We start from the raw sequence: 27,643 nt of genomic DNA, 5'->3' as shown, positions 1-27,643 counted from the left end.
TAAATACTTAAAAATAAACATGGTTAATTACATTACATTTGATTTTTTTTTTTTATTTAACAGTAAACAAATCAGATATACTTGCTGGGGAAAAAAAACCCAGATGGATTGCAGGACATAAATTTATTTTTATATGATTTATATTCAATATTGTATAATATTACAGTAAGTCACTCTTGAATTGCATTTAGAAATCCAAGCTCTCCCCTTGTCTAGGAAGCAACGAAGTGACATTTGATAACAGTATTCTATATAGAATATTCTCCCCACGCAATTATTCCAGCTTCTGAAGCTATAGCAAGGATATATGCTAATGGATGGCAGTTAAATTTCAAAAGGAATTCAGTTGTTCCCTGTTTAGTTTCTGTCAGTGGCATTTCTATTAGCTTCATTTATAGCCTTTTCACTCTATAAAACAAGGATGTAAACCTGAGCTGTGACTGCAAAACAGAATGTGTTTGCTCTCCTCTTGCTGCTGGCTCTGAAGAACTAAGAAAATAAAGTGTGAGAAATAGGAGAAAAATACAACCTCTAGGTAACAATACCCGATTCAAAGGTTGATAAAAATCAGTGGGAGGCTGTTGATTTCAGAGTTTCAGATGTTTATAAAGTAAAAAAAACCCCACCCCATTTATATTGTCCATAATGTAACAGAAATGGCTAAATTTATTGATTTTAAAATACCCTCTTAAATATAAAACTAAACCAGACTTGAGTTAAAGGGTTATCTAGAAGTTACAGCTCTCAATCTCTGATATACTTTCTCTCTAATACGAAAGTCTTATGTAAGAACAAAGCAAGAATTCTCAGAACAGTTCCCAATGATACTTTACCATAGTAGTTCTGCTGTTCTTCCATATTCCTCGTAGGCCTCATGTTCAAAAGGAGAAACATGTCAACAACTTTCTTGTTATTAAGGATGATCACAAACTGAGAGCTGTTCTGGGGCACGCTTGGGGAAACTTTCTGAAACTGTTTCTATTTGTCTAATATGGAAAAAAATCACATCGTGTGACATAGCCTAATTTTGCTTGGCCAGCAGATCTAGCAGCTCTTTCTCTATGCCTCGGCTGCTCAGTTCATTTAAACTGTAGTATCTGTGAACAATCTTTTCATCTGTGACAACAACCACTCGAAGCCCATGTGTATCTTCTCCCAGCTGACATCCTATTGCTGATGAAACCACCATTTCCATTCCTCTGTAGGACCCTCCAGCATTCCGATGGTAATGTCCAGAAAATACAGCTTTAATGCCTGTTTAAAAAAAAAAAAGAGAGAGAGGGGGGGAAAAAAAAAGGGTATATATTTAGTTATCAGTCATAGTTTATGTATAAAACCTGTTTACAGCAAAAGATACTGCTGAGGCTTACACAGCTGCCGGGGTTGCAGAGAAAGTTCTGTAGCAATTACAGCTACAGGGGTCACGTTTGCCTTTGTTCTTTAATGGTTCATAAAGCATAAAATGAAAAGGAAGCTATTTACCTGAACTTGCATTTTAAACAAATAATTAGTAAACAGCAAAACCCAATTCTAATAGTAATAAATATTTAGTAAAAACTTTATTCTGCTCCACTAGCTCTGCTTAGGGTTACTGGACTCTGACTTCACGCTCACTGCAAGGTGTGTTTGTCATCCTGCTACTCCTTTGGCTAGAAAGATGGAACATCCTAGAGGAAGCTGATTAAAATTAGAAATAAATTTCAGTAATAAATAACTGCCTAAAGCATGATGCTGCCAAAATATGAGTTGAAAGCCAAGGATTATGGAGCTGTATTTGTCAATTAACATGCAGAAAATTCACTAAGGCAATCTTAAACCTGTTTACCGAAGGCCAGTGACCTAAAAAAACCCCAAACAAACAAACAAACAGCTAGACAAACAAATAAAAACAGAAATGAGAAGATAATTTGTAATCTGTTCCCACGGACATCAGGGGGTTATCACAGATGGAACAGAGCCAGGTTGATCAAAGAGACCTAACAAGCAGAAGATGGCGTGAGTTATAATAAGAGGGCAAGAAGGATGAGAGCAGTGAAAAAAGGAAAGCTTGACAAGCTGGAGGAGGAGTCAGGCTTGGTAATGACACGAATTAACATTTACCGAGTATGGGGTACAAACAAGGCAGGTTTATTCTGATTTCTGTATTTTTAATGACGTAAGGCTGTTCTGTTTCTTTCCTTTCTTAAAAACAGACTATTTATATTTTGGACTGTATTGGGGTAAAAAAAATCCCTCCATTATAAACTTGAAAAGAAAGAAATACATTTGATCTGTTGCAGGAGACACCAATATGCTACATCAAAAATTTCTGGGTAGGTCACATGCAAGTATCATCCAGGCTTGGTCAGAAATAGAAGAAAAGCTAAATGACAAAGAGCAGCAGGCAAAGAGGACAAACACACTTCTTATTTAAGGCTTTATAATGTACTTTGAAATCCTTGGCTGAATCATTGTCTAAATTATTAGCTAAATGAATTTTTAAAGAAGTACAACCATTCTTACTCTTCTCTCAGAATATGATACTATAACAAAAAAAAAAAAAAAAAGTTTGCAAATGCTGTCTGATTTTGACCAGCTTCTAAAGCTGATCCATGTGCCAGGTCTACTTTCCTGCCATGCTCCTCAGTAGCTAAGGGATTTTTTCAAAAATTTTGAAACAGTATTAAATTAAATGAAATCGTGTCATCCTCACCTCCAAACCAGTAATTTCTACTTCATGTGTCTTCTGCCTTGCAAACATAAACAAATAAATTGGTAGAAGCTGTAGGTGCTCCTCTGAATGGCCTTTCTGTTTGTCTTTACAAGGCAAGCAAAATAGATTATTTTCCTCACCCCATTTCACGTTTTATAAATTTTAATCAAATGTTTTTATTATGACAAAATAATAAAACCTTGCACAGGCCCATGAGTTAAAAAAATAAAGAAAAAGTCATTTTGATGCCAAGTACTTATCTTTCCTGTCAAAGTTTGTAAAACCATTAACAACAGAGTTGAGAACCTAGACAAGCATTTCATTTCCATATCCTGCCAGCATCCTTCGCCATTTAGCCATTCTATGCACTGTTGATAGACACAGCTGAGCATCATCGTCAACAGCATTTGTAGTTTGGTAAAAAATTATTCATCAGCTTTCTTGGTAATTTAAGATGGTGTATATTTTCTTTTGAATTAAAATGTGGAGTCAGTATAAATAGCTAATTTTACAAACAGGTTTTGGGATTAACTTTTGGCATGCTCAGTCTAAGAGCTGTGGATTTCAGACTACTGCAGCTTCCTGAAGCTGCATCTAATGCTATTTTATAGTGTTGTGAAACAGAAGAATTACTGGACCAGATGGCTGAAAATACTGGGAATTTTGTTGTTTATCATTAAGTGCAGAACACAGAAATTAAATTTATATTTTGTTATAGAAAGTGTTTAGATCTGGTGTGGATTTATGATACTATTAATGACAATTCAAAACTTTTCAAATGCACCTAAAGGATTTAGGTGTAATTTCTCTATTGAAATACAATAGGTTGTGTGCTCCTTAATCATCATGACACTGTGATGGTTCTACATAAAGCATCTAAAAATATCTTAATACTGAGTGACTCAAAGAACACACTAAGCATTCCCTGACAACTCTGACTAGGTAGCCAGCAGCTTATCAAAATACCTGGCTACTTTATGAAACCGAATCGCCCCCATTAGTTTGCTGTGTTGGCTAAAAAACTGCTGTGCTAGAATAGAAAAATATTTTGCTGGCACTGTTCCACAGATGCTGTACCTTGCTGAACATAAGTTGTGTTTAAATTGAAAACTAAACTAACAAGCAAAGGTCTAGACACGTGCCTGTTCTGAGGAGAACAGCAGAGATGAGTGAACATGGGGACTAGTGCCCGCTGCTGTGGGCTGTGAGGACTCCCTCCCTCTGCACACAGGGAGGGTTTTGCTCACCACCCCAGGCTAAAAGCTATCCTTAAATATGCAGTGCTGATAATTACCTTTCCAACCACTGTTTTCATCATTTTAGAATAATAAGCAAGCCTATAAAGATAAACAGGATGGACACTGTGATGACAACACTAAACTTCATTTGTTATTTTTGATGTAGCCCAGCAATCTGCCATTCCATACTTATCACAAAAGGTAACGCATGCTTAGTCCTGTTCAGGTGGGAGGCTAGAGAACGGGTAATTCATGAGGCACTGTAACCTTAAATGACATTTGGCAGAGGGGGGGCGGGGGGGAGAAAGCTAGCAACAAGGGATTTTGCCTTCAGACAGCAGAAATTCTGGAAAGGAGTAGAGGCAATTTAAAGGCAGAGAGCTGTGACCAGGAACACACTGTAACTTCACAAGGAAATCCTTATTCCTCTAGACAGAAAAACCTTCCATCCTTTTTCCCGCAGTAGATTTAGACTCCTTTCACAGTGATTAAATGAAAAGGGAAGTAGCTGAACCTGTCTTAAGACGGGTGACTACATCAATCCTTTGCTTTTGTGGGACTGAGTGATTTGAAGACTGATATAAAATACATAAACTAGGCTCAAAGTACAGTTAAAAATTAAGCAAAATATAAATTATTCTGCTATGTGCCTGATAAAAGCTACACAGGCTTTCATATTTGAAAATGCAAACCCTTTTCAACTGGCAAGACTCAAGGTGGAAAATAGAGAATGAAGTTACCTTTACACTGAATAGGGGTATGTGGGCACTGTCAGCTAGAACTTGTCTGTTAGCCTGTTTTAGTTTCTCAGTACTTATTATCTTTGCTCAGTGTAACCTGCTCATCTATCTGGTGTATGAGTTAAACTTGTAAGTAACTCAGCATAATAACTTTGAGAGCTTGCTCTGACTCAGCTGCAGGAACAGAGTAAAACTTTTTTTAAAATTTTAAAATTTTTAAATCTTGGGAGAAACCCAAACAGAAGACCTCAGAAGGCGATGGTGCAGTGTAAAACTCTGTGACATAACAGGCTCTTTGCAGAGAGTCTGTACTTTCTAGATATTATTTGGGTCCTTAAAAATCATAATATAAAGATGTTTTACAATTGATGCTACAGTCAGTTTCAGAGTGAGCAGTCATTTCCCAACTCCTACCACGTTGCAGTTTATTACAGTGACTGTCTAATGTAACATACTTGGAAACACACACTCCTGCTGCTTTTCTTCCTCATTATATGCACACACATCCAAACCATGAGGCTGCACTTAACTGCTCTACCTCCCAGCGTTTCTGCAGTGGCAGACAGAATGTGCCCATCTAGACCTGCCGAGGGTGTGCCAGGCATTCTCTTCTCTTGCTTCTTACTACAAAGAGCAAACCTGAACTTTGCTGGACCTTTACGTATGACATTCTACTCATTAAAGTGGGACCCATCTTGCCTTGCGCCATTGCTCTTAAAAAAGCAAGCACTGGTGGGCTAGGGGAGGATGCTGAGTAGATGAGGCTGCTTACTGCAGCCTCTGAGTTAAGGCATTTGTAGGAAGGACATAAGACACAGTAAGCTTAATGGTACCAATTTGCTGTCAGCTTAGAGCTGCCTGTAACGGGTCCATGTAGCACTTTCTGTCCTTCAGGTGCTTAACAAATAAGCAACAGTCCTGCAGTGTTCTAGACTCCGCTCAGGCACACATCTAGCATGGACCTGACTGTATCTTGGTCTTTCTCTGCAGGGTTAAGTGGCAGCTACATGAAGGATCCAGGAGTGAACATTTAGGAACCTGACGTTTGGCCTGCTTGATTACTGCACCAGCTCCATCTGTAAAATACCCTCACCAGCTTCCAGTAAGTGACAGTGCTACTACACTAACAAGTTCTTTTCAATATTTTCCACTTTTTCTGTAGGTAAGCAAAACTACTTTAGTCTATGAAAAAGTAAGGAAAAAGTAACAATCATAAAACCATAGTGAGGTGTGTGACACACTTTTCTTAAGGGAAATAAGTGCTTTGTAAGGGAAATAAGTGCTCTCTTTTTACTGGAAGCATCCATGTTCCTAAAGTAGCATCTTCCCACCATGCAGAGAATTTAACCTTTGGAATTAAAAGAGGGACAGAAACCAAGACTTTCTGTCATCATATATGTAAACCAAACACCAACATACAGTTTCAATGTAATTAGGAGAGAGGATACAAAAGTAATGAAGCAACTTTAGTTACACTCTAAGAAAAACAAAATCTCCCCTCGTCTGAGAATTCAAGGGAAGATTTTGAGAAACCTATCCTAGACAGCAGACAGATACCAGGTAAAAAGCCTGGCCCATGAATCATGCAGCTTTTTTCTTCTTGGGCAAATACTGCAACTTAATCACAATTACATTTAATATCTGCTAACTGCCTGCACTCAAGAAGCTGTTTTGGTATGGAACTGAAGTAAGAGTGATTTGTGAGCAGTGCAAATATGATACCTGAGACCAGAAAAGATGTGATTCAAAACCCCTTTGAGCTCCTCTTGGCTATGGGAGGCAGATTCTGCCCAAACACACTGGTGTTTATGGGTACTGCTCATCCAAATCCCCCTTTTAGCACGTGTATGTCATTCAGATCCTAATTGCAGTAGACGGGTGTTCAGTGCTGAAATGCCCTTGTGGATCCAGCTGTTCAGCATCAGCATCTGCTACAATTTAGTATCTGCTTCAGGTACCTCCTACCTCCCAGTGAAAATTTTGCCCAGACTTTAGTTTTCAGGTACTCTATTTCCAGTGCTAGTATTAATTCTTGTTATTTTTGTGTTACAGTATGTTACATCTTGAACAAAGAAACAAACAGATCACTGCTGTGTATTAATAGAAGTCTAACTGATGTTTTTTCTTCAATAGCACTTCTTTGTTCACTCAACTGTATTTCACTCATTTCTGTTAGTTAGCATAAGAAGGAAATCTGAACCAGTCAATGCAATAATACTAAGATGACAAGCAGCCAATTTACTTTGCTCTTGCTTTTGATCTTAAACATTAAAAGAATCTTAGAGATGTGTGCACTCAAATTTAATTTATTCACTTCAGATGTTTTCTGAAATAATACTGTCAAGTTGCTAGCTTTTTTTTCTCTTCTCTAAACTCTGTGAGGAAAAAGACAGTGTCCTGGCAGGACTCATTTTTACAGCCCACTTTAAGGTATCCTCAGGTCAGTTAAATGCATCCAGCTATACCCAAAAAGGTACAGTCCCTTCCCACTACAAAAGAAAAACAAAAAAGGTAGAGCAGGGATTTGTTTTTAATTCCTGGTTTTTGAAATAGCAGTTGGGAAAAGCTTTGATATAAAAGCTGTATGAAATACTACAAAACTACTGTGTAAATAAATGTCCAAAGGATGGTACCTTCACAATCATTCATTTTTTAATTTTTTATGAAATACATAGTGATTCAAATTTAAATGTGAGTGGAGGTTTCACAGTATCCTTTATCCAAAAAAAGCAGGATCCATTACTGCAAGACACTATTCATACCTAATGGATTATTCATTAAAAGAAAAAGAGGGATTAAAATCAGAATAAAGTAAAAAACTGTGCAGATAGTTACTATTAAAAATATGCAAAACAAACCACACACACAGACTCTGTGATCACCATGGTCTGATGTCAGACTGTTGTAAGGATACAGCAGTTACAGAGTATCTGGTAGGGAAAAAAGGCCTGAACTGCCATGTTCATTTTTGGTCAGAACAGGACTGGACGTCAGAGACTCAGGATGGGCACCATCCAGTGTTGGACACCAGGTTTTGCTCTGTCTGTTCTAAAACTGTACTTGGATCATGAAAACACCTAAAACCAATGAGTTTCATGCCTGCACACCAAATATGAATTTTCAGACTCAATCAATCTGAAAAAAAAAAACCAACCCCCAAAAAACCACCAGTGTATTTGTATTATAAAAGGTTTAAATACAGGAATTGATTCTGATTTTAGTAAACCAAAGATGTCCTCCTGCCATGCAATTTACCATAATCTTCTGATCAAGTACAAAAATTCCTTTTTAGTTCTGATCTGACAAAGCTGAATCCAAAAGACAAAAAGATTTACTGTTTCCAAAGATCTAATCATAATTCTTTTTCCCTGTAGGGTAATGCATTTCTACTAAAGAATGAAATACCTATTTTGGTACAAATTGTGTGAGCCTGAAGCAGGATATTTAACATAAATAATTCATGACATAACAACCAACAAAAACAAGGATTGTTCAAGAGTCATCTGAAGACATGTAACACTTGCATGTGTTGGTAAGCCTTAAACTCATTAGCTTGACCATGAAACAAATAAATAAATAGTTTGCTAATTCACACGCTGCATTATGTCACTTCAGACTGTAAGGCTGCACAGTGGCTTTGGTAAGGCAGGAGGTAAGTGCTGAGGAGGGTAATTAATAGCTCACGTAATTCATCGTGCTACCTTTGATGCTATCTGTATATTCATTCATAAGCAGAATCTTTAAAGCACAACTCACTTAAAAAAAGCCAAACAAAATTCATATTTTAATTTCAATACCTTTTTCTGCGTCAAAAACATTATATGAACACTTGGCTCATGGTTTCTATTGCAGATGTCTCAACATTAAACTCAGAAACACCTCTGAAGACTGTGTCCCCCTCCCTTATTTCCAGTATCTGTTTTCTAAAGCCAGCTGACCAAATAAACAGTCATCACAAGAGCTTCAGCAAGCTCTTGTTGATTTGCACCTTTCTCAGTTTAATAGCTCTGGTAAGACAGACAATTTTTACTGGCATTTCCCATTTTGTCTTGGTTCTCTCTTCAAGCTTTGCGAACCAAATGAGCACACTGTATTAAAAAGGGCTTTTCTTACAGAGATGGTGTAGTGGGTACTGTGAAACTGACTCATTGGCCTAATAGGGAAAGAGATCAAAACAAGTATCTGAGATTTGCTTTGAATGCTTCAGGGAAGAGATTGGTACAGAGAGGGATAACCAGGCTCAGAAGCAACAACCATCTCATCCTCGCAGACTGCAGTACCTTTGATTTAAAAGAGATTATTCTTTGTAATGGTGACCATCTTACAGCACTTCTGAGTTCCCAAACAACCCAAAGCAGAATAATGTTCTGAAAGAAACTGAGCCCTACCACCTACCACCTCTTTTAGGCTTAGTGATACTAAAAAAAAAATTGAATGAAAATTTCAGCTACCCCAGTGTTGTTAGCATGCTGTTGATTTTATTTCTGACAAGAATCAGCTGAGAAAATAGTTCATTACATGAAAAGAAACTACATACTGAGTACCATGCAGAAGGCAGCTTGTTAGCAGGAGAAGCTAAGGTTACTTTACAGAATTTTAAAAGTGCAGCATCTTCTTCCCACAAACTATTCTAAACAACAGCTCTGTGGCACCAGGGAAGAAGGTCAGCATGATTTCGACATAATTGCACTCTAAGAGAACAAAGGCATTCAGCTGTGTCTCATGGATAATTCCCCAGAGAGCGATTACATCCCAGTCTTCACTTACTGTGCAGTTGCAGTCCCGTAATTCCCAGACCCTTCTCCCTTACTTGGTACTCTGCTGCTGTTGTATTCTGTAGCATAGAAAAATGCAAGGACATGGAAGACGGGGCATGTTTTCAACTCCATTTGGTGCAGGACAGAAAGGGCACCATGGCCTGCCTTCTCTGTGTGGACCAACAGACAACCACATCTTTTTTAGTCATTGTAAGATGTCTCTATTTAAATATGAAATGCTATCCAAGTCATCTTTTTGCTTTATTAAACAGACCACAGGTATATTCCATAACAATGCAACAGTAAGATTTTGTGAAATACGTTTCCCTAACTCTTTGAAAAAATTGATGTTTGCTGGTTTAATTCAAGAGGCACCAACTAAGCGCCAATCTTAAAGGAAATCTAGTTGCAATGATTGCAGGAATCCAAATAGGTTAGAACAGGATGGAAAATAATGCACCCACATTTATCCTGAAATATTAAAAATAATTTCATTTAAAAAGATGCACCTAGAAAACAATTTTTCTCCCACAATCAGATAATACTGGGCTGGAATTCAGACTTGCACTAGTTTAAATTCCAGGGGTGTCTGACTCCAGTTTCTATAATTACACTCACTTCCATGGCTTGCTTCCAAAAAACCCGAATTCAGAATAAGCCGTTTTCCACCTTTAGTTCCTAATGTACAAAAACCATTTTGAGGCAAGTTTGCTGCAACCAAGATATGACTGGCCTAGCCTTACTTGGAAATCAAACTGCTCAACCCAGCACTACGGACAGTGTAAAAATATAGAAAGAAAATTACCAATATAAAAATAAACCAAAGAAAAGCAAGCAGATTTTCCAAATTAGGAAGAAAATGCCTGGAATAATCAGCATAGGCAATCAGTAGCATGCTTTATTTAGACTGAGCCTTCAATTAAATAAATGCTTTTCTCAGCAAAAGCAAATGAGACTGTAAGAGAACGAGAAGGCTAAATTAGTGCAATATGAATGACATAATAAATATGTAATGGGTACAGTACAGACCTTACTTCTCCTCTCGTGCACTCTGTAGAGAATTTTGGGAAAAAAAGTGGTTCTGACTGAGCAATGAAATTCATCACATGGTCCAGACTATCACCCTTTAAGTGCTGATTAATAAAATGTTTTTTAAAGTATCTGCAGACATGACTCAATGTTCACTGCATTTCATCTATAGATTTATGGCTCTCGATACAGACTACAAGTGAAGATCAGAGCAAATGAAAGGAGGCATTTCTTCACAAAGCTGTGACCTCCTGCAGACCACTGTAAAAGCTGAGTTTTCAAAAATCAATGGAGCAAATCTATAACAGAATCACTAAACTGCACTATCTTGATAACATTAATACGACACAGTAAGTCCCCAAAAGAAAAATTGTTGGAGATAGGAAGAGTACTTGAAAGAAATACCATTATGTAGTTGACTGTCTTGGGCTCTTCACAAGGGTTTGGCTAGTAGAAGAAGCAGGAGACTGGGCTACAGGAACCATCGTTCTGGTCTTGCTACTCTGCTGTTAGCTGTTCAAGTTTAATAATAATTAGGTTTACAAGTGAATTATGCCTATGTAAAAATCACTGCTTTGCTGGCCAAACATTTGCTCAATCAAGGACTGAAGAGGATACAGTAGCAAAAGCTGATCCTATATATATTTGTCCCCAAAACTGCATGAGCTAGAGAAGAGCAGCAGCAGAGCCAAAATGGAAGCGAATAGGTGGAGAAGCAGTTCTGTAAAGAACTGGAATTGTAATGAGTGAAAAACATAATCACTGCTCTAGTACCCTCTCAAGAGTTTTTAATAGGCAGAAGAACAGAGTAAGTAGTATCCAGGCACAAACAGATGCTGCTGTCAGAGATGTGTGTCTGCACCCACACATGTGTAGATACATATTTTTTAAAAGGCAATGTTTCTGGCAAATACAACCAATTAAGTCACATGGATAAACTGATCTTGAGCACTTCCCCTGGAGTATGAGGCACAAACTGGCTTTTCTTTCTTCCTTTCACTTGCAGCGTACAGCTGCTTTCTGAAGTGCTGAACAATGTGGTCAGTTCAACAGCAATCCCTGTTCTCAGAACAGTTTTGCACTCCAAAATGATGTTCTTTCAGCTTCCCTACAAGAGCACACATTAACCATAGGCATTTTTTGCTGTACCTTTTTTTCTCCCCTGGGCAGGTGGTGTACATCAATTTTTTTCAAGACTCCAGTGCTACAAAGCCAATGATAATTTTTAGTAGTCTTTGTAAACAAAATCTCTGGTGTGGAATAGAATTGATTTTATCTCATTGCAATTGAGAGTGCTCACATCACCCCATCTGCCAAGCAGGTGTTACAGCAGCAAACAAAGATGTGAAAGCATCAGTCACAGCACTGTTAACAGAATTGTTCAGTGCTCAGGCAGTTCTCAGATCCTGTTCTCCAAAAAAAACCTCAATCATTTCCCACCAACAGAGCACTAGTAGAAGGAAACAGTCCCACTGCTAAGTGTCAGGAATCAACACCCTCAACCTTAAGTAACAATGTTACAGAATTATTTTGTGTAGCCCTTAAGAAGCTCTGTATTACCCTACCTTGTGTGAATAAAATAGAACTGAATATTTAGAATTTACAGCACATAGCACTGTAAGTATCAATAAAAATATCTCATGTGCTGTTGTTTGCAAACATGATCCTGCAAACTTGCAGAGTTAAGGAAAACTCTTCCTTACATTTGCTTTGTAGACTAAAGAATCCAGAGCTTGATCCAACTGGTGGTCAGTGGTTCTGTTTAAGTGGGAGACAAGATACTACTTTGCGAGTATATCTATGTCAAAAGTATTTTTACATAGGACAACACGGAATAGAGCTATATAGAAAAGGATCTTACTCGCACTTGTTTTTCCTCTATAATCAGAGGAGAAAAAACAGGCACAGCCAGAGGCTGATTCCAGATCACCTAATTAAAGCGCTGATGTAAATGAGCTTTTAGAGGTGTTGCCTGTAGAAGGTCACTGTGTGTTTCACACTAATTTCTGTGAATGCCTCTTTGTGACCTTTCAGTGGAATTTATTTCCTGGTTTTGCTACTTTTTCCATTTGTGAGTGAAGCTTTCTCAGAGACCCAACATCAAACCCCAAACAATCCTGGTTTGCTGTGTGCTCTAAGGATCAAAAAGAAGTTTTTATCAACCAAAATTACAGCTCAGTGGATAAAACAGATTTCAGAAATTTATCTAAGAACAAACATTATTTAAAGTCATTACAGACTATGCTAAATAAATGTATTTTGTACTTGCTGATGACTTTCTGGGGGGAAAAAAAGTCTACATGTATCTACATGCTAGATTATATTATCATACCCGGGGAATGGTCTTAAAAACCACCATTCTTACACAGTGACGGATGTAGAAGATACCAAATTTTGTCACTTTACCTGTTCCATGAGCGCATAAATCACTGACGTTGAGAGTATTTAAATCTAAGTTCTCTTAAATACTGACCAAGCAACGCATAAGCAAGCACTGAGACTGCTCACGTGGCGTGTGGGTTTTGCCAAAATCAAGGTCTCAATGGCAGGAAGAAGAAAATGCTACTCCCTTGTCAACTTTCATTACACAACAAAGAAAATAATGAAACACAGCATATGTTGTCTGGTAAATTTTAGAAACAGCAGCTTTCAGCACTCCATCTTTAATTTTGTGCTTAAATATTTCTCAGCTGTAGATGTTCAGAAAGCTTCATCTTCCTTTAATACTACTCTCCTGTCATAACACTTCTGAAAGGAGAATGTAGGCATCACACTCTTAATGAGTAAAGGTGTTAGAAGTTATGGCACCTTCAATCACAAATATAATGCTAAAAAGCGCCATTTAATAACGTTAGGTTGTTATTTCCCCCCCCCCCCATGTACAAATTCAGTATTTTTAATCACATCTGAAAAATTGTTTTGAAGATATTTAAATGAACTTAAAACTTTTTAATTAAAAAAAGCTGGAGACTTCAGAGAATTTCCTTCTCTATTTTATATCTATTATCTAGTGATTCTCTCTTGAATGCAAAATCTCTCACCTAGATAGACAACCCATACTCTTCATCTCACTCTGAACCAGAAAGTCTTTTCTCAACTTGGTTGGTGAAAAACCAGCTACTAATTTAGTGTTTCTTCAACCGAGCTCTTAAACAAATTTAAGGCATTTGCTTAAATGTTTTAGTTCATTAGGGCCATTAAGAAACCTTTATTACTATATTGTGTTAAGCAATATAAGTAATTTCAGTGTGTCAGTGATGGTTCTCAGGACAAAAAAAAAAAATCTTTAAAAGATTGTCTCTAGCTCAAGGCAAATACCCATACTTTTCAAGTCGTAGAAACAAAATCTTTAACATCCTAAGAAAATTATACCAAAATGAGATATGTAAGAAAAAGTATGTCTTCTATTACCTAAACTGCTTAATTTAAAAACTAATTTATATTTATCAAAGACCCATGCCATGCATGTGGCTGGACAACTACTACTTCTTCATTTTCTCTACAAAGCTATGAGCAAACCTATTTATATCAGCACTATAAAATTCTTAAAAGCTGAATATGCATTTCATGCAGCAGAGCTGAGTGACTCCATCAGATCTCACAGATGAGGACGTCAGGTCAGCTCATTCACAGTTCTTGCACACAGGTTTTTTCTGTACTTAGCTCCTGCATGTAGAGGAGACAGAGCTTTGACAACTGAGGCTGAACTTTGAGAAGTTATACAGATATGCTTTTAGGAATGTATTTTTACTTAAATAATAAACTCAGTGTTCTCAACTGAGTTGATTTTCACTGTCACTGAAATCACTTTTTCAAGAACAATACTTGTTATAATGCATTTAAATTAAAAATAGGCTAAGAGGATTCCTTAGACATGCAGCTTACAAGTATGGTTTAACTTTGCATAGTAGTAATACATATTTACAAGCACCAGATTTTCAATTTATAAATATTTATCATAAGGACATGATTTTGTCTTTAATTAGCCCAACTGTTAAGGACACTTCTAATGTGAGCAGTGTAATTCAGTATTTCGTACCAGATGTAGCCTCTACAGCTAGTCTTTTATCTCTGCTTGTAATGAGCGGATACTTAAACCAAAACCATTATGTAATATGTAAGTGATTAGAAGAGAATAACTACAGAAGATCTTGGCTCTGAATTTAAAAATAATAATTTTCTGAAGTTGCATACCTCACTTTAGAGCACCTGTGCAATAGCACTGTACTTTAAGTATCTGATTATTTCCTACACATACCCATATCAATTTCTTTGTTCATGGAAAGACTTGAATGACTAGATTATCCTTCCTTTCCTGTCTCTCTCTGAGTTATGGCTCCGTGTTTGACCCTTCTAGGAAAAAGTATAAACGTGAAAACTGGGATAGTTCAAGGTCTGATCCTGGGTTATCAACAACTGGAATATGATGCCCATTAATAACATTGCATTGCCAAACACAGCAACCCCTAAACTTGCACATTATACTGAAATTTTTCATAATTACACAACAAACCTTTGGAGTGGTTGGAAACACTGAATTGGAGAGTGAGGGAGCAGAAGGAAAGGAAGGACTGGTGACAGGTCAGGGGAAGAAGAATAGCAGCAGCCTGGTGGACTCATTAAAAAGGCAGACTTTGTTTATTTTTCCAGAATAAATAGTTATACCAGATTTCTAAATTAAGTGCTATAAGGGGTTAGCCTTCTGAAACTGCAAGTCATAATATAAAAAAAAAAAGAAAAAAAAAAAGGCAGCAAGCAAAGTAGATTGGGATTTCATTAGCAATATTCTGTGTTTTAATCCTCCGGGAATGTATGAGGTGAACTGGGGGAAAACCAATTCCATGTCTAATGATATGCTGAAATCGATTATTCTTTGGCAAAGCAGAGAGTCAGAAAATAAGTGGAGTCATTGTAATCAGTGCATCTATCCTACCATGATAACTGCCTGTTTGCAATCCACTGATAACATTTTGTGGTCTTACAAAGACTGTTCTTCAGCTGAATAATGAAATGGAAACAGAACGCACCCGTTACTAAGGAAACTCTGAGCCAACTTTTGATTCAGCTGATTTTTCTCAGCACTGTGGGTTACACTGAGCTGCTTGCTCTCTTGATTAATTTAATTACGAAAATGATGATTATTGGATTGTGAGTATTACCTGTTGACTCATTTAAGTATTGTATAAAACAGCAAGCAAAAGATCAATGTTTTAACATATTCATGAAGGAACCAAACAACACGTCATTCTGGGAGGATTTTTGGGGATGGGAACAAGGGACACAATAGGAAATGATGGAAGGAAGGTACAAATGGGATGTTGGCACAGAAAAGAGTATGGGAATGTCTTCATAGAGTCGTCTTATATTTCTGGCTTCCCATTCTCTCTTCCCTTCCCCAGTCATTTGAAGCTTACCCAGCTTTTGGTTAAGCCTCTGGATACACATTAGTAGAATCGGTCTGAAATATCACTCCAAGAAACATGATAATGTAACAGTGATAAATGTGTTATAATGAGAGATGTGTTACAACGAAACATTTTGCATAATTTCTTTTACCTCTTGATTAATTGTATTTCCAGTACTGTTTTGCCAAATGTTAGTAAACCACCTGGATGACAGAAAACTCTAGAACAGAACTGCTTTGGTTTCCACATTAATGCTTATTTACTGGGATACACCTGTATGGCAATGTCCTTCTGCTAACAACCTCTCCAGTGAATCAGGGTGTGTTTTTAGCCAACAGTACATAAGTAGTCATTTAGCTGCCCAACTCTCCAGCAGCCACTATATTAACACTAGCACAAAAATTAAAAAAGATATTATAAGGTATTCTCAGCAGGTCTCCTTATGGGGAAAAAAACCACTTGTAAATCTTGAATTTGCAAATACGTCAGTCCCCTGGAGAGCCCTCAGATAGCTGTGAATTTTGGCCCTACTGATTTGAAACAGTAGGAGATTCAGAGCTTGGAAATTAGGCTGGTTTTGGATGAGTCCAGGCTTAACAGTTATATGGTAAATTAGAAACAATATCATAAACAATTTGCATTGTTCAGTAATCCAAATAACATGCTCTTTTAAGATACAGAGAAAATGACACTCTGATGCAGCATTGGCAGGCTAGCAGAAAACTTTGAGGGACTAGCACACCCCAGGAACATGAAGGCAATTAACAGGAAAGAATGGGAACAGCATGGAGGAATAGCTGCATACTGTGTCTGTCTCTGTGGCATTCAAGTGTCATCAAACAAAGCTAAGGGATTTGGTATAATGCACTTGTTTAGCGCATGTTCCACCTGTACTTCATCCCAGAAATGGCCCCTATTAGTAATGGATATGCAAAGGCTTGATCTTAGCAGAGCAAGACTGTTTTTAACACTGAATAAATCTGGAGTACATTACACTCTTGGTTTAAAATTGGCTCAGTGTGGGAGAAAACAACCTCCAAGGTAATTTTGAATTTTGTTTCCATGTTTTATGTAAAACATAAATTCTGTATTTTTCTCTGGTGGCAATACCTGATCTTCCGCTCCTTAGGCAGGAAAAACTGAGGTTGTCTTACATCTATCAATACTTGCAAAAATGGAATCCTTGCTCTTTGTTTTAAAGAGTTTTTCATTGTCAGTATTTTACTTTTCACTCAAAGCTTTTAAGTTTTGCTTGGAACTTTTACAGGTGAGTAGATTCAGTTGGTAATTTTGACCTACGGGGAACAGTGAGGCTTATAAGCCTCAAATTCCTTGAAAACAGTACCATTTAACTTAAGTGTATTTTGTCTGGCATCACAGCCATTAACAATTTGAAACAATAAAAAAATAGGAAAATTTAAGGAAAATACCTGCTTTATGAAACTTTTCCATTATCTCTTGACGAACTGATTTTTCCAAGTTGAAATAATCGTGGTCTTCATCAGGTTTTCTCAGAAACAGAGGGATGTGCTGAAATACTATTATATGCTTGCATTTATGTTGCACAGCGACAGCCAGTTGCTCATTGAGCCACACATCCTGGGCTTGTTTTAACTCAGGGCATTTGGAAGAATCAAAGTATAACTGAGAATTCAGCACAAGAAAGAAAACGCCTCCAACCCAGAAGCTGAAGTAGTCATCTCCCCAGTTCTTGCAATAATTATCTATTGTTTCTCTTGTTGGACTATTGCCAATATCATGATTTCCACTAACGAATACCAATGGAATGTCCTGGTCAGTGTTCTTCAGAACATTCTTTAAATCTTGCTCTTGGTCTTTTCTCCATTGAGTTCCTATAGAACAAAACAAAACACATTTTAGTGTTTATGTTATCTTCTCTTACCCTCATTGTTAGCTTTTGTTTATGGAAATATGCATAGTAAGAAAATACTCTATATTAGACGTGATCATGATAATATGCGGGGATCTGGAATTCACTTTAATATTGTATGTCCACTCAGCCCTTTCCCTCCCGTATCAAGTACTTCGCCATTTTCAGTAACTTGCCTTAAGCAAGGCTCTGCATAGGAGCCAACAGACTTCACAGCAGTAGGTGACACCACAGTCAGTGCGTTGCACCAAAAGCTTAACAGGACAATTCTTTTCATCTGCAGACAGACGCTCTGGCAAAAAACATGCAGCAACCCTGGATGGCGTTAACAGCTTTACATAAGGGTTAAAACCAGGTCGGCTTCTGGTTTATATTTTCTGGCCATGCAAAAGAATTAAGGGTTTTTTTCCATTACAAGAACTACTTTAACAGCAAAAATGTAATTACTGCCTTGTGGCGACTTGTTTATATGATGAGTCTATTTTAATAATAAGCATAGAATTAGTTTCAAAGAAAGGTAATTGTGTCCTTGATAGTTTTTCCTGCATGTCTGTTTTTATATTATTATGCATATCCAGACAGTTACTCTTCTGGTTGTCAGAAATTTCTCCTCGTCTAGGACAGTTTATCTAATTGCTAGATTAATTTACAACCACTGAAAAAATCTACAAAGGATTTTTTTTACAAGAGCAATTATTTTCCTTTTTTTTTTTAGTTTTCTAAACAGTAATATTTAAGCAGAGGTCATTGATATGTTTCTTACTCATTAATTAAATTGAACATTTATAAACTGTATTTTGTCCTGCAGTACATAACATATATCTAACATGGGCCCATTTCACAAATAACAACTGCATTTTTTAACAAAGAAGTTATTACATGATTTTTACAAGAACTCTGAACAATCAGCTTTACAACATACATTTGCATAATAGGTCTATATAAAAAACAATCATCATGTATTTTAAAATTGTGTTCTGTTTTTGTAAATACACATATGTATTCTACATAGAAACGCATTAGAGGGGCTCCTGTAATGTAACTATGAGATAAAAGATTTTTTTCTCCATGTTTCTTCAAAATACTTATGATCAATATATTGACAAACACTGTCTCTTAATAGCAAAGATTTTAATTCCTTTTCCATACCTTACAAATACAGCCTTAAGCACTACCATATTGCTGTTACTAGAATTCTAGAGCTTTAGAAAAAAAAGTACTTGGAAAAAAACCATATTCATATTATGTCGAAGTTATGTCTAAATGTAAAGACAGATGTGAGATTTGATATGTGGCGCATGAAGTCAAAATCCACAACGCTCTAGTGTTTAATTGCTATACAGAAAAGTTATTCTAACAAAATCTTTGAGTAACTTGAGAAATACTGGGCATAAGACACCCAGTGTAGTCTAGAAAGCAGTGGACAGCAGATCAGTTTGTGGGCTGTATTAATGCACCAGGACCTTGGTCCATTTAGGCCTTCCTTCCAGTTATTGAAAATACCTGTATTAATCCTAGAAAAAACAGGGCAAATGACATCTCCTGTTACCTAGAGGAGACGTATTTTTAAAAATAAAATTTAAAATAAAACCTGTATGAGAAAGCCGCTTTTCCTGCCACTCCCCACCTTCCTTTGCAAAGAACTGGAATTTCAAGCTATAAATATGAAAATGTATGGGGGAGGGGGTGGGGAAAAGGCAGGAGGGAAGGCTCTGTCAAGATATATGTAAACACACGACACTATGTTAATCTCCATGCTATCACTTTGGGAAATTTAGCTAACAGTTTCAGAGTATAAAGACATTTATGTGGAAGTTAGAGAAATAATTTGTAGAATTATGTATACCTCTTCCCAGTGGTGAAAATCAAGCTCTAGAGACTAACATTTAGATTAGATTTGTCGACAGCAGGGCACTGGTTCCCTCATTTAACGCAATATTATTTCTATAGCAACAGAGAGACATATTCAGTGTTTTACTACAGAAAACAGATTGCTCAAAATGGAAAACAAGGTCTTTGCCCAAAGAGTCTAGGAAATCATACCAAGTAAAGATTATTTTAGGACCGTTGTATGTTGGCTTGACCTTTTCTTGGCAGAAGGTCAAAACAACTTCAAAAGAAGAGAAATCCAGGGAGATAGAGGTGGGAAAAGGCAGAGTAATGTCTGTGCACTCTTTGGGTACGGCACTGGAGCTGAAGGGCTGGGATGTACATACACACTAACCATGAGTTGTACTACAGTAGCACACACTGTTGTGCTACAGTGAGCCACACTACTGTGCAGTGTCCCCCAAAGGCACCTCTGTCTGAATTTACAACCAAGGTAAGTAACAGATAAAGAAGATGAAGAAGAAGAGATAAAGAAGTGATAAACAAAAGAAGGAAGCCACTAGAAAACTACAGTGGTCACTGCCATAGCATAAAAAATATCCCCTTTAATCTCTACCAGGAACAGAGCTAGTTACAATGTTTAATTATTCCAATTATTACAAAGAACATTTTTATTTGATGACAGGTATTTCTTTAGCTTAGATACAGGTTTGTTGTAGGTGAATAAGAAAAGAATTTAATGCAAAGAGGCAAGGTGAAAAAATAATTTGGGAACTGTAAGGGTAGATGTAACTGAAATTAATTTCTGTTCTGTTTATCCTGGCATCATGTGCAGTGACATTTTTAAATCCCAGGCTACAGTATTAGGTCTTTATGTTAGTTCTGTAAATACAGTCTTGCCCTGAGATAAATGACTTCACAAATTAATAACCCATAAAGGGCAGTTTGGCTTTTTGAAAAACATGAAAGTGAGAACTGTTGCTAGTGCAGTTACCTACTATTTTCTGCAGTTTTCCAGTCTGTCATTTCTGAAAGCAGAGGGATATGAACAGAAGCATAAAGGTGCAGTGTCTCTGTTGCAGTGCATCTTTCTGTTGTATGTTACATCAATTTGCCTAAACACTTCCAATATTCTTTCCTGCATTGCTTAAAGGAGTTAAGACAACCTGCCTTCACTCACTGAAAGAGCAGACTTCAAGAAAGAAAGTACCTTTAAAGCAATTTTGCTGAAGCTAGCTTTAGTCAGCAGAAGTAGAATTCACAGATTATTCTGCAAAAAAAATAATCCTTTAGCTGTTATTCCACAGTTACAGTTTACTTTGGTATTCCACAGAATAGCACCTTATAATAAAGTGTTTGGCTTGATCTTTTTAATGCACTAGCTCTAAAAACAACCTGAAGAACTGTTTCACCCCAAACCATATCCCTGCAATGCATGCTGAATGCAATTTTTGCATCTGAGGCAGCTCTTCACTTGCAGTAACCTCCACTAGCGTTGTAACTTTATCCCCAGTATTCCAAATGAAAAATTAGCAAGCAATTAACAATATCATCCATTTTTCTACTATGAATTAGGAGAGGGAAAGGGGAAGGTTATAATGGTATTATTAGGTGGTACTCCATGGCATTTCTGTGTCTGTGTTAAGAGAACTCCCAAGTACTCCCCCAGGGCAGAAGAAGCCTGAAAGCCCCTGGTGTGGAGGGAACAGCAGGGGTATTGCCCTGGAACTCCAATTTATGTCATTTTCCAAGAGATGGAAATTCTAATGAAGAAGTCTGACTTCTTTTAATGATCAAAGCTATTGGTCATAAATTCACAGAGAAAAAGACTGAGAGGTCAATTACTCAATATTACATGATGACGCTGCATTTCAGAGAACTTTCTACTCTCTGAAGATGATCTGAGAATTCACTTCCAGGGATCTGGCTGGCACAAGCTGACTCAGCCGCAGGGCAGAACAGCTGCAGCTCGACCTGTGATGCTGATGTTGCTGCTGTTTCTAAATCTCCTTTTGTGTGTGGGTTTTCTCAGGAGCCAGACAGTACCTCTTGTTTACCTGTTCTGCAGATCTTGACACTGACAGTACAGGTCATGGTTTGCTAGAGGAAGGGTTATAGACATAAAATAAAATATGGACCTAACATCTAACTTCAAAAGTTTGGCAAAGGGAGCCCTTACTGAGCTGGAGTACATATTTACATCCCCACTGATGCTTTGCACTAAGTTACAGTGGTCTCTGTCTCTGCAAGATCTTTGCTCAGCTTTAGGCTGAGGACCAGCACAGGCACTTCCAGGATGAAGCTGCCCAAGATACCTTCAGCCAATTTAACAACATGCAAAAATGTATCATTTCTTGGATTCCTAAATTACTGGGTCTCAGTATTTCAATGGATCTTAAAAGTGTCTGTAACTTAGCAGAGTTGCAAACACCTAATTTTTAAAGGAAAACACAAATTTTCAGTTCGAAACAGAAGCAGGTTAAAAAGAAAATTGTTTAACTATGAGCTTTTATGCAAGCAACAGTCTTGAAAAAGACCCAATATGATAAATGCAATCTGCCTAACATTTAACCCAAGAGACCGATTATCAAAGAACAGGTAAGAGCTAAATTGTAGATTACAATAATATACAAAATATCAAATAGAAATAGAAAATAAAACTGATAAAAGCAAAATGAAAAAGTCAAAACACCACTGATGAAAATAGAATTTATAAAAACATTGGGCCCATTCATTCTGTAATTTATTATGATATCAGGAGAATTACTCTGACATCAAAAGGCAAGGAATTCTTGTTGGAAGCAATCACATGATTGTTACAAACAAAAGACAGATTTGTGTGCTTTCCTGGGCCTTACAGTGCATCACAATTGCTTTAATCAGAGTCTGACTGCAATTGCTCTACTCCTTTTGCATGCCATTTAGAGGACTTGCCCTAGTAGTATTCCCTAACTTTCCAGTGAAGTGGGGAGTCCAAGGCTGTATTCACAGCATGCTCCTTTTGTAAGTATCTCCACTGAAACAAATTTAACTGCTACCTCTATCCCTGTGGGAAAGCGGTCCCATTCTGTTCAAAGTAGGATTGCCTTTCATCTCTGCTCCTGTTTCAGATACCTGGCTGCTTGCTCCAGCTTAACGAGGCTACAACTAAGCTCCTCCATCATCTCTCTCAGCATCTCTCAGCTGACCCCAAATCCAAGGGCAACCCCATTGCTGCTCCTGTCGTGTGGGAGACAGCACAGGTCAAAAAGCAATGGTATCATCAAGATCAGACTGTATCTTACAGACTTCTGCAATTACATCTTTACCGCATCTAATTTTATGCGCTACCATAAATAAAAGTTTAACTGAGCTCTAATCTAGTCACATCTCAAATACTGATATGCAGTTTTCTCTGATCTTTGCAAACGCAACCCAGCATCCCTTCAGAACACTGATGCAGATGGAGCTTTCCCACCTCAAAGCTCTGACACTCATTCCTTGCCATGCTGCCTTCTTTCCTAACCTTCCCCATCTCATCAACACGGGTGACTCTTCACTGCCATGGCCAAACTCTTACCCTCTTTTCATTTGTTTACATGTTACCATCCCATAAATGCAATGAGTCTCTCATTGTCCATGAACAGTTGGAAAAAAAACCACCTTGTTCTCCACATTCATTTTTCCTAGGATGCTACAAAAATTTGGTAATAAGACAGGGCACTGGCATAGAAATAAAAGATCTATCAGGCCAGCCAGTTCAGTCTTACTGGTGCTCTTGTTAGTCTGTACTCTTCATTGTTTGTTGTTTTAAACTTAAAGTTTCCCATCTAGCATCTGCCATAATGAAGTCAGGCAATACACTGCATCATTCTAAATCATTACATGCAAGAATAAGCTGAACAATTTTAATACACTCAGTATGGTCATGTTCTGAAGGGTTTTCTGGCTTAGTCTGTGCTGTAATAGCTAAAATGTCTCCTCTCTTCTTTAGACATATATATTTCTAATATTAAAATTGCCTGAATACAATTTTATGATGTGCAAAAAAAATTACTACACATTTAAAAAATAATGTAAATATGACTATACTCACTAATAGACAAACTGACTACTCAGTCTAATTTATAAAGAACTTAATCTCATTAGTTCCACTGAAAAGCAGGACCTGAAATACTACCTTGTCTTACAGCTGTAAGCCACTGATTTTTTCAGTACATTAGAAACAAGTAATAATGTGTTCTGATACACAAAAAGTGATCACACTAAAGAATTGCCTTGCATGAAAGCATAAATTAAATTTATTTTATAATTTTGGCCATTGAAACAAGAAGAAAATTTAACTCCAGTTTTAGCTAATAATTAACAGTTATTACATTAAAGCAGTGGTAAAACCCCAAAAGTGAACTAGGAATTGTATTAGGGGATCAACTGCTCCTGGAGCTTCAGTGCATGACATTAAATATAATGACTGCAAATGCCGACGGTGCCAGCCACACAGGTGCCTACTTAACAACCTAATTTGTGGCATTTACTGTTCCACATTCTGCTGTGAAAATAAGTATTATGCTTAATTTAAGCACAACTCGTCTCTTCTTATCCTTACTCATCTCCTAGCTATGCAGAGCTGTCACATCAAGCATAGACCATCACTGCCTTTGTGTCTGTTCTTCTGATGAAATCATCACAAGCAGGAAAAAATACCACAATGTTACAGGAGTTACAACAACAAACTTAATAAAAACAAGCTGAAGGTGCCTCGTGTTTCCAATAACTGTTTGTTTTTAAGAGACAGCAAGATTTTAATCTTTGACTCTTTCTTCAAATGACTACCTGTGAGAATTTTATAGCTTTTGGAGCCTTCATCATATTTAGTTTCATATTAAGTAGTTACAGCACAACTAATAACTCCCTGAAGCACTAGTCCCTTAAGGCCAATGAAATTGTCCTCACTGTTAATGTGGGAAATACTTTAAGTGGGTACAAGTAATTAAAAAGATATGTACTTTTCCTGATGTCTAAGGCATTGTCTACCCTTACAAATACATCCTTCATATCAGAACAAGTGCAGAATGAAAAGGCAGTTAATCTCAGCCAGAATCAATGGTTCAGACAAACCATTTCTTCCTTAGAATATGCTCTCTTAGACCAAACCATCTTTTGCCAGTTTGTGGCTTTGTTGCACACTCTCGTTGGCTGTGGGGTGTTCAGAGAAGAGCTTACACTACAAAGAGACGATGTGCCATGGTCAGTGGCAATGCAGCCTGCTCAGAGCCACAGACAGGAACTGGATGCTCCAGCCCTGTTCCTGCCCATTAAAACCATGTTACCCTCCCCTGACTATGTACAAGTTGGCAGTTTGGAAAGGACTTGGTTGAGCTTAATTGAGTCAAAATTATGTGGGCTAGATCTGCCACTGAGTTCCAAGGAAGAAGAAATTTTTTTACAATTCAGAGGGATGGGAAAGCCTGGAAATATGCCTTTTAAAAAGCAAACACTTTTAAATTAGAAAGACAGTTCTAATCACCTCGTCTGGCCATACCTGCATAATCCAAAGCACTGACTTCGTGCAATTTACTCTTTACAAGCAGGAAATCCAATTCCAAGAAAACAAAGGAGGCAACAAAAATTCTAACACACAGATATATTTACTGTACAATGTGCCAAATAACTCACTGTGGATGTCTGCTCCAGGTAACATTTTCAAATATTCATAGATAGGAGTTGAACTGCTAAAGCTGAGAATATGGTAAGCTAAACTAAAACTTTACAGGCTGAGAAAGAAGCAAGAAAAATAACAACTGGACTTTGAGAGATTGAGTTTTTAGTAAAGCATGCAGAAAAATTTAACTATGCTTCCATATATATTTATATTTATTTTATATATATATAAAATCTAGTATTTGTAGTAATTTTTTTAATACATACACTATATATATCTAGTACTTGTACTAGATTTTTCAGTACTAGTACTGAATCTAGTACTGATACTTGTATCATAAAAGTATATTATTTGAGACAATTGTATAATTAATTACATCTCAAAGATTTTCATACAGAGAGAATTACTGTCAACAGCATTCCTTAGTTCAGCTGTGGACTGGACTGGTGATTATGGTCTAAAATACAAATAGACCATAATCATGGTCTATTTGTAGATTTGTAGATCTATTTGTAGATTTGTAAATAACTATATACTTGCTAAAGATTAGATATTTGCTGCTGATGGCACAATGGTTTCTTTGCAATATGAGACTGTAACGTACCGTCGAACATGCATGGAGAATATCTCATGCTTCCCTACTCTTGGGCTGATTAGAGCAAATTAAATTTCACACTAAGCAGTTTGAAGGCTTTGAATGCTCCATTAGGTTTTACTAGAATCAGATAATTACTAGAAAATGTTTATTTATTCAACCATAGTGACATTTCTTGAAATAGGTATTATTAGATGTTTGACAAATAATGTGCCACTTACCCAAATTCTTAGACATTATTAATTAACATTAGCATAAGACTTTGGAGAAGAAAATAGCCAAGAATCCTTTTGGTTTGGGCTCCATCCTAACCAGCATATAAAAATTTTTGATAGGTTGCAAGACTAAAAGAAATTGATGCAGTGAGTTTATTTAGATTAAGCTACCTTATTGTCAGGAAATTAGGTTAAATTTAAACACTGCTCACGTTATTTCAGGTGACAGTACAAAAAGAGCCGCACTGATCAGTCAGTGACATATTTATTAAAAATTACCTTGTATTCAAGAAATAAAAGGTTTTACATATAGTCTGATTCCGTATAAACATTTTAAAGCCACTGCTTTTACTTTGCACTTAAAAAGTCAGTCTGTGCCTTTTCTACTTCGTGCTGTATTATAAATCTCCACTGACAAAGATTCAGGAATTGGGATTTAGCTGACAATTTTGCTGAAACCGCATGTGACAGTAGAATACAGCTGCCTCCTCCTCAGCTGTGCCAGGCTGATGGGAGTTAAAAAAACTAAACAAACTTGCTTTTGTTACTAAACCAAGTAGCCAGTTCAAATGGCAAAAAAGAGCAAATATAGTAAAGGTGACATGCTTACAGTCTTTTTTACAGCTGGAACCATCTTTTAAGACATCATTTTTTAACCTATTCATATGCTTGTTAGAGAAATCAAACATCAGCATTCGTGCTCTTGCCTTCTAGGATGAGAAAGGAATTTTTTTAAAAGAGCTATTGTATTTTTAGTTAAAATTAAAACTTCACAAAATATCTCCTTATACATATGTTTCCCTTAAGGACTATAGCACAGCAGCTTAATTTTCTGGCAAGTTTTTTTTTTTTAAATTAATGTTCCTTTGTTGTAGCAAAATGGGTTATTTAATGGTAGTTTAAAAGCAATAATAAAAGCAGTTCAAAGCCAGATTTACTATGGTAAAATAACTTCTTGAGAAAGATATTAAGAATTAACAGGCATTTTTTTTTTCCTTTCTAGAATATGTTACTAATTCACTGGTTATAACATTAAGAACTTGTATGGGACCTGACATTTCTGTGTAATTTATTCAGTTCAGAAATGTATAAATGGCAACTTGTGCATTTGCATGCAGATTTCAGCATTAAATTCATATCACATCTTGTGTGCAAAACCCACCAGCAGCAAATCTCCAAATCTCCCAACAACTCAGTTATTGAAATGTGAACAAGCTAGTTCGTATCTGATGTAATAAAGTACAAGTATGGCAGTCTGCCTCCTAGAAAGGACATCAGACTGACTCAACTGCCAAACAGTTGCAAATGTTCAAGTTTGTACATTAAAACATCTGTGAAGTACTTCCTAGGAAAGGAGAACATACACAGGCAAATGACTGTGGACTTTATAAAATATAGTAAGATTTGTGAAACTCAGTATTATCTCAATGTTCCTCTTCAGTGAAACCAAACCCAACAGACAGGTAGGACTTTCTGGGAGGTACCAACTTCAGCTGTTTCTGAAACCAAGTATTCATTGACCTTTCCTGGTCAAGCCCAAGACTGTTTTTTAAGTAAGAAAATTTAGAACATTCACAATAGGTTTTAAATAATACCACACTGACTGGGAA

The 27,643-nt window shown here is 36.9% G+C and overlaps 1 protein-coding gene across 1 annotated transcript in view; it reads right to left on the bottom strand.

Moving 5' to 3' along the window:
• Positions 1–952: 952 nt before the first annotated feature.
• Positions 953–27,643, bottom strand: part of CPPED1 (calcineurin like phosphoesterase domain containing 1) — a 40,173-nt gene continuing 13,482 nt past the window's right edge. The window contains exons 3-4 of the mRNA XM_010175600.1: positions 17,292–17,714; positions 953–1,254 (exon numbers count right to left, since the gene is read on the bottom strand). Coding sequence (XP_010173902.1) covers positions 1,022–1,254; positions 17,292–17,714 — 656 coding nt within the window. The 3' untranslated portion in view covers positions 953–1,021. The remainder of the gene's footprint in view (positions 1,255–17,291; positions 17,715–27,643) is intronic.

The sequence above is a fragment of the Antrostomus carolinensis genome, unplaced genomic scaffold (assembly GCF_000700745.2).
Source record: "Antrostomus carolinensis isolate BGI_N321 unplaced genomic scaffold, ASM70074v2 scaffold43979, whole genome shotgun sequence".
Lineage (NCBI taxonomy): Eukaryota > Metazoa > Chordata > Aves > Caprimulgiformes > Caprimulgidae > Antrostomus > Antrostomus carolinensis.
Note: the sequence above shows the minus strand (reverse complement) of the source record. Positions and strands in the feature narration are given on the sequence as shown.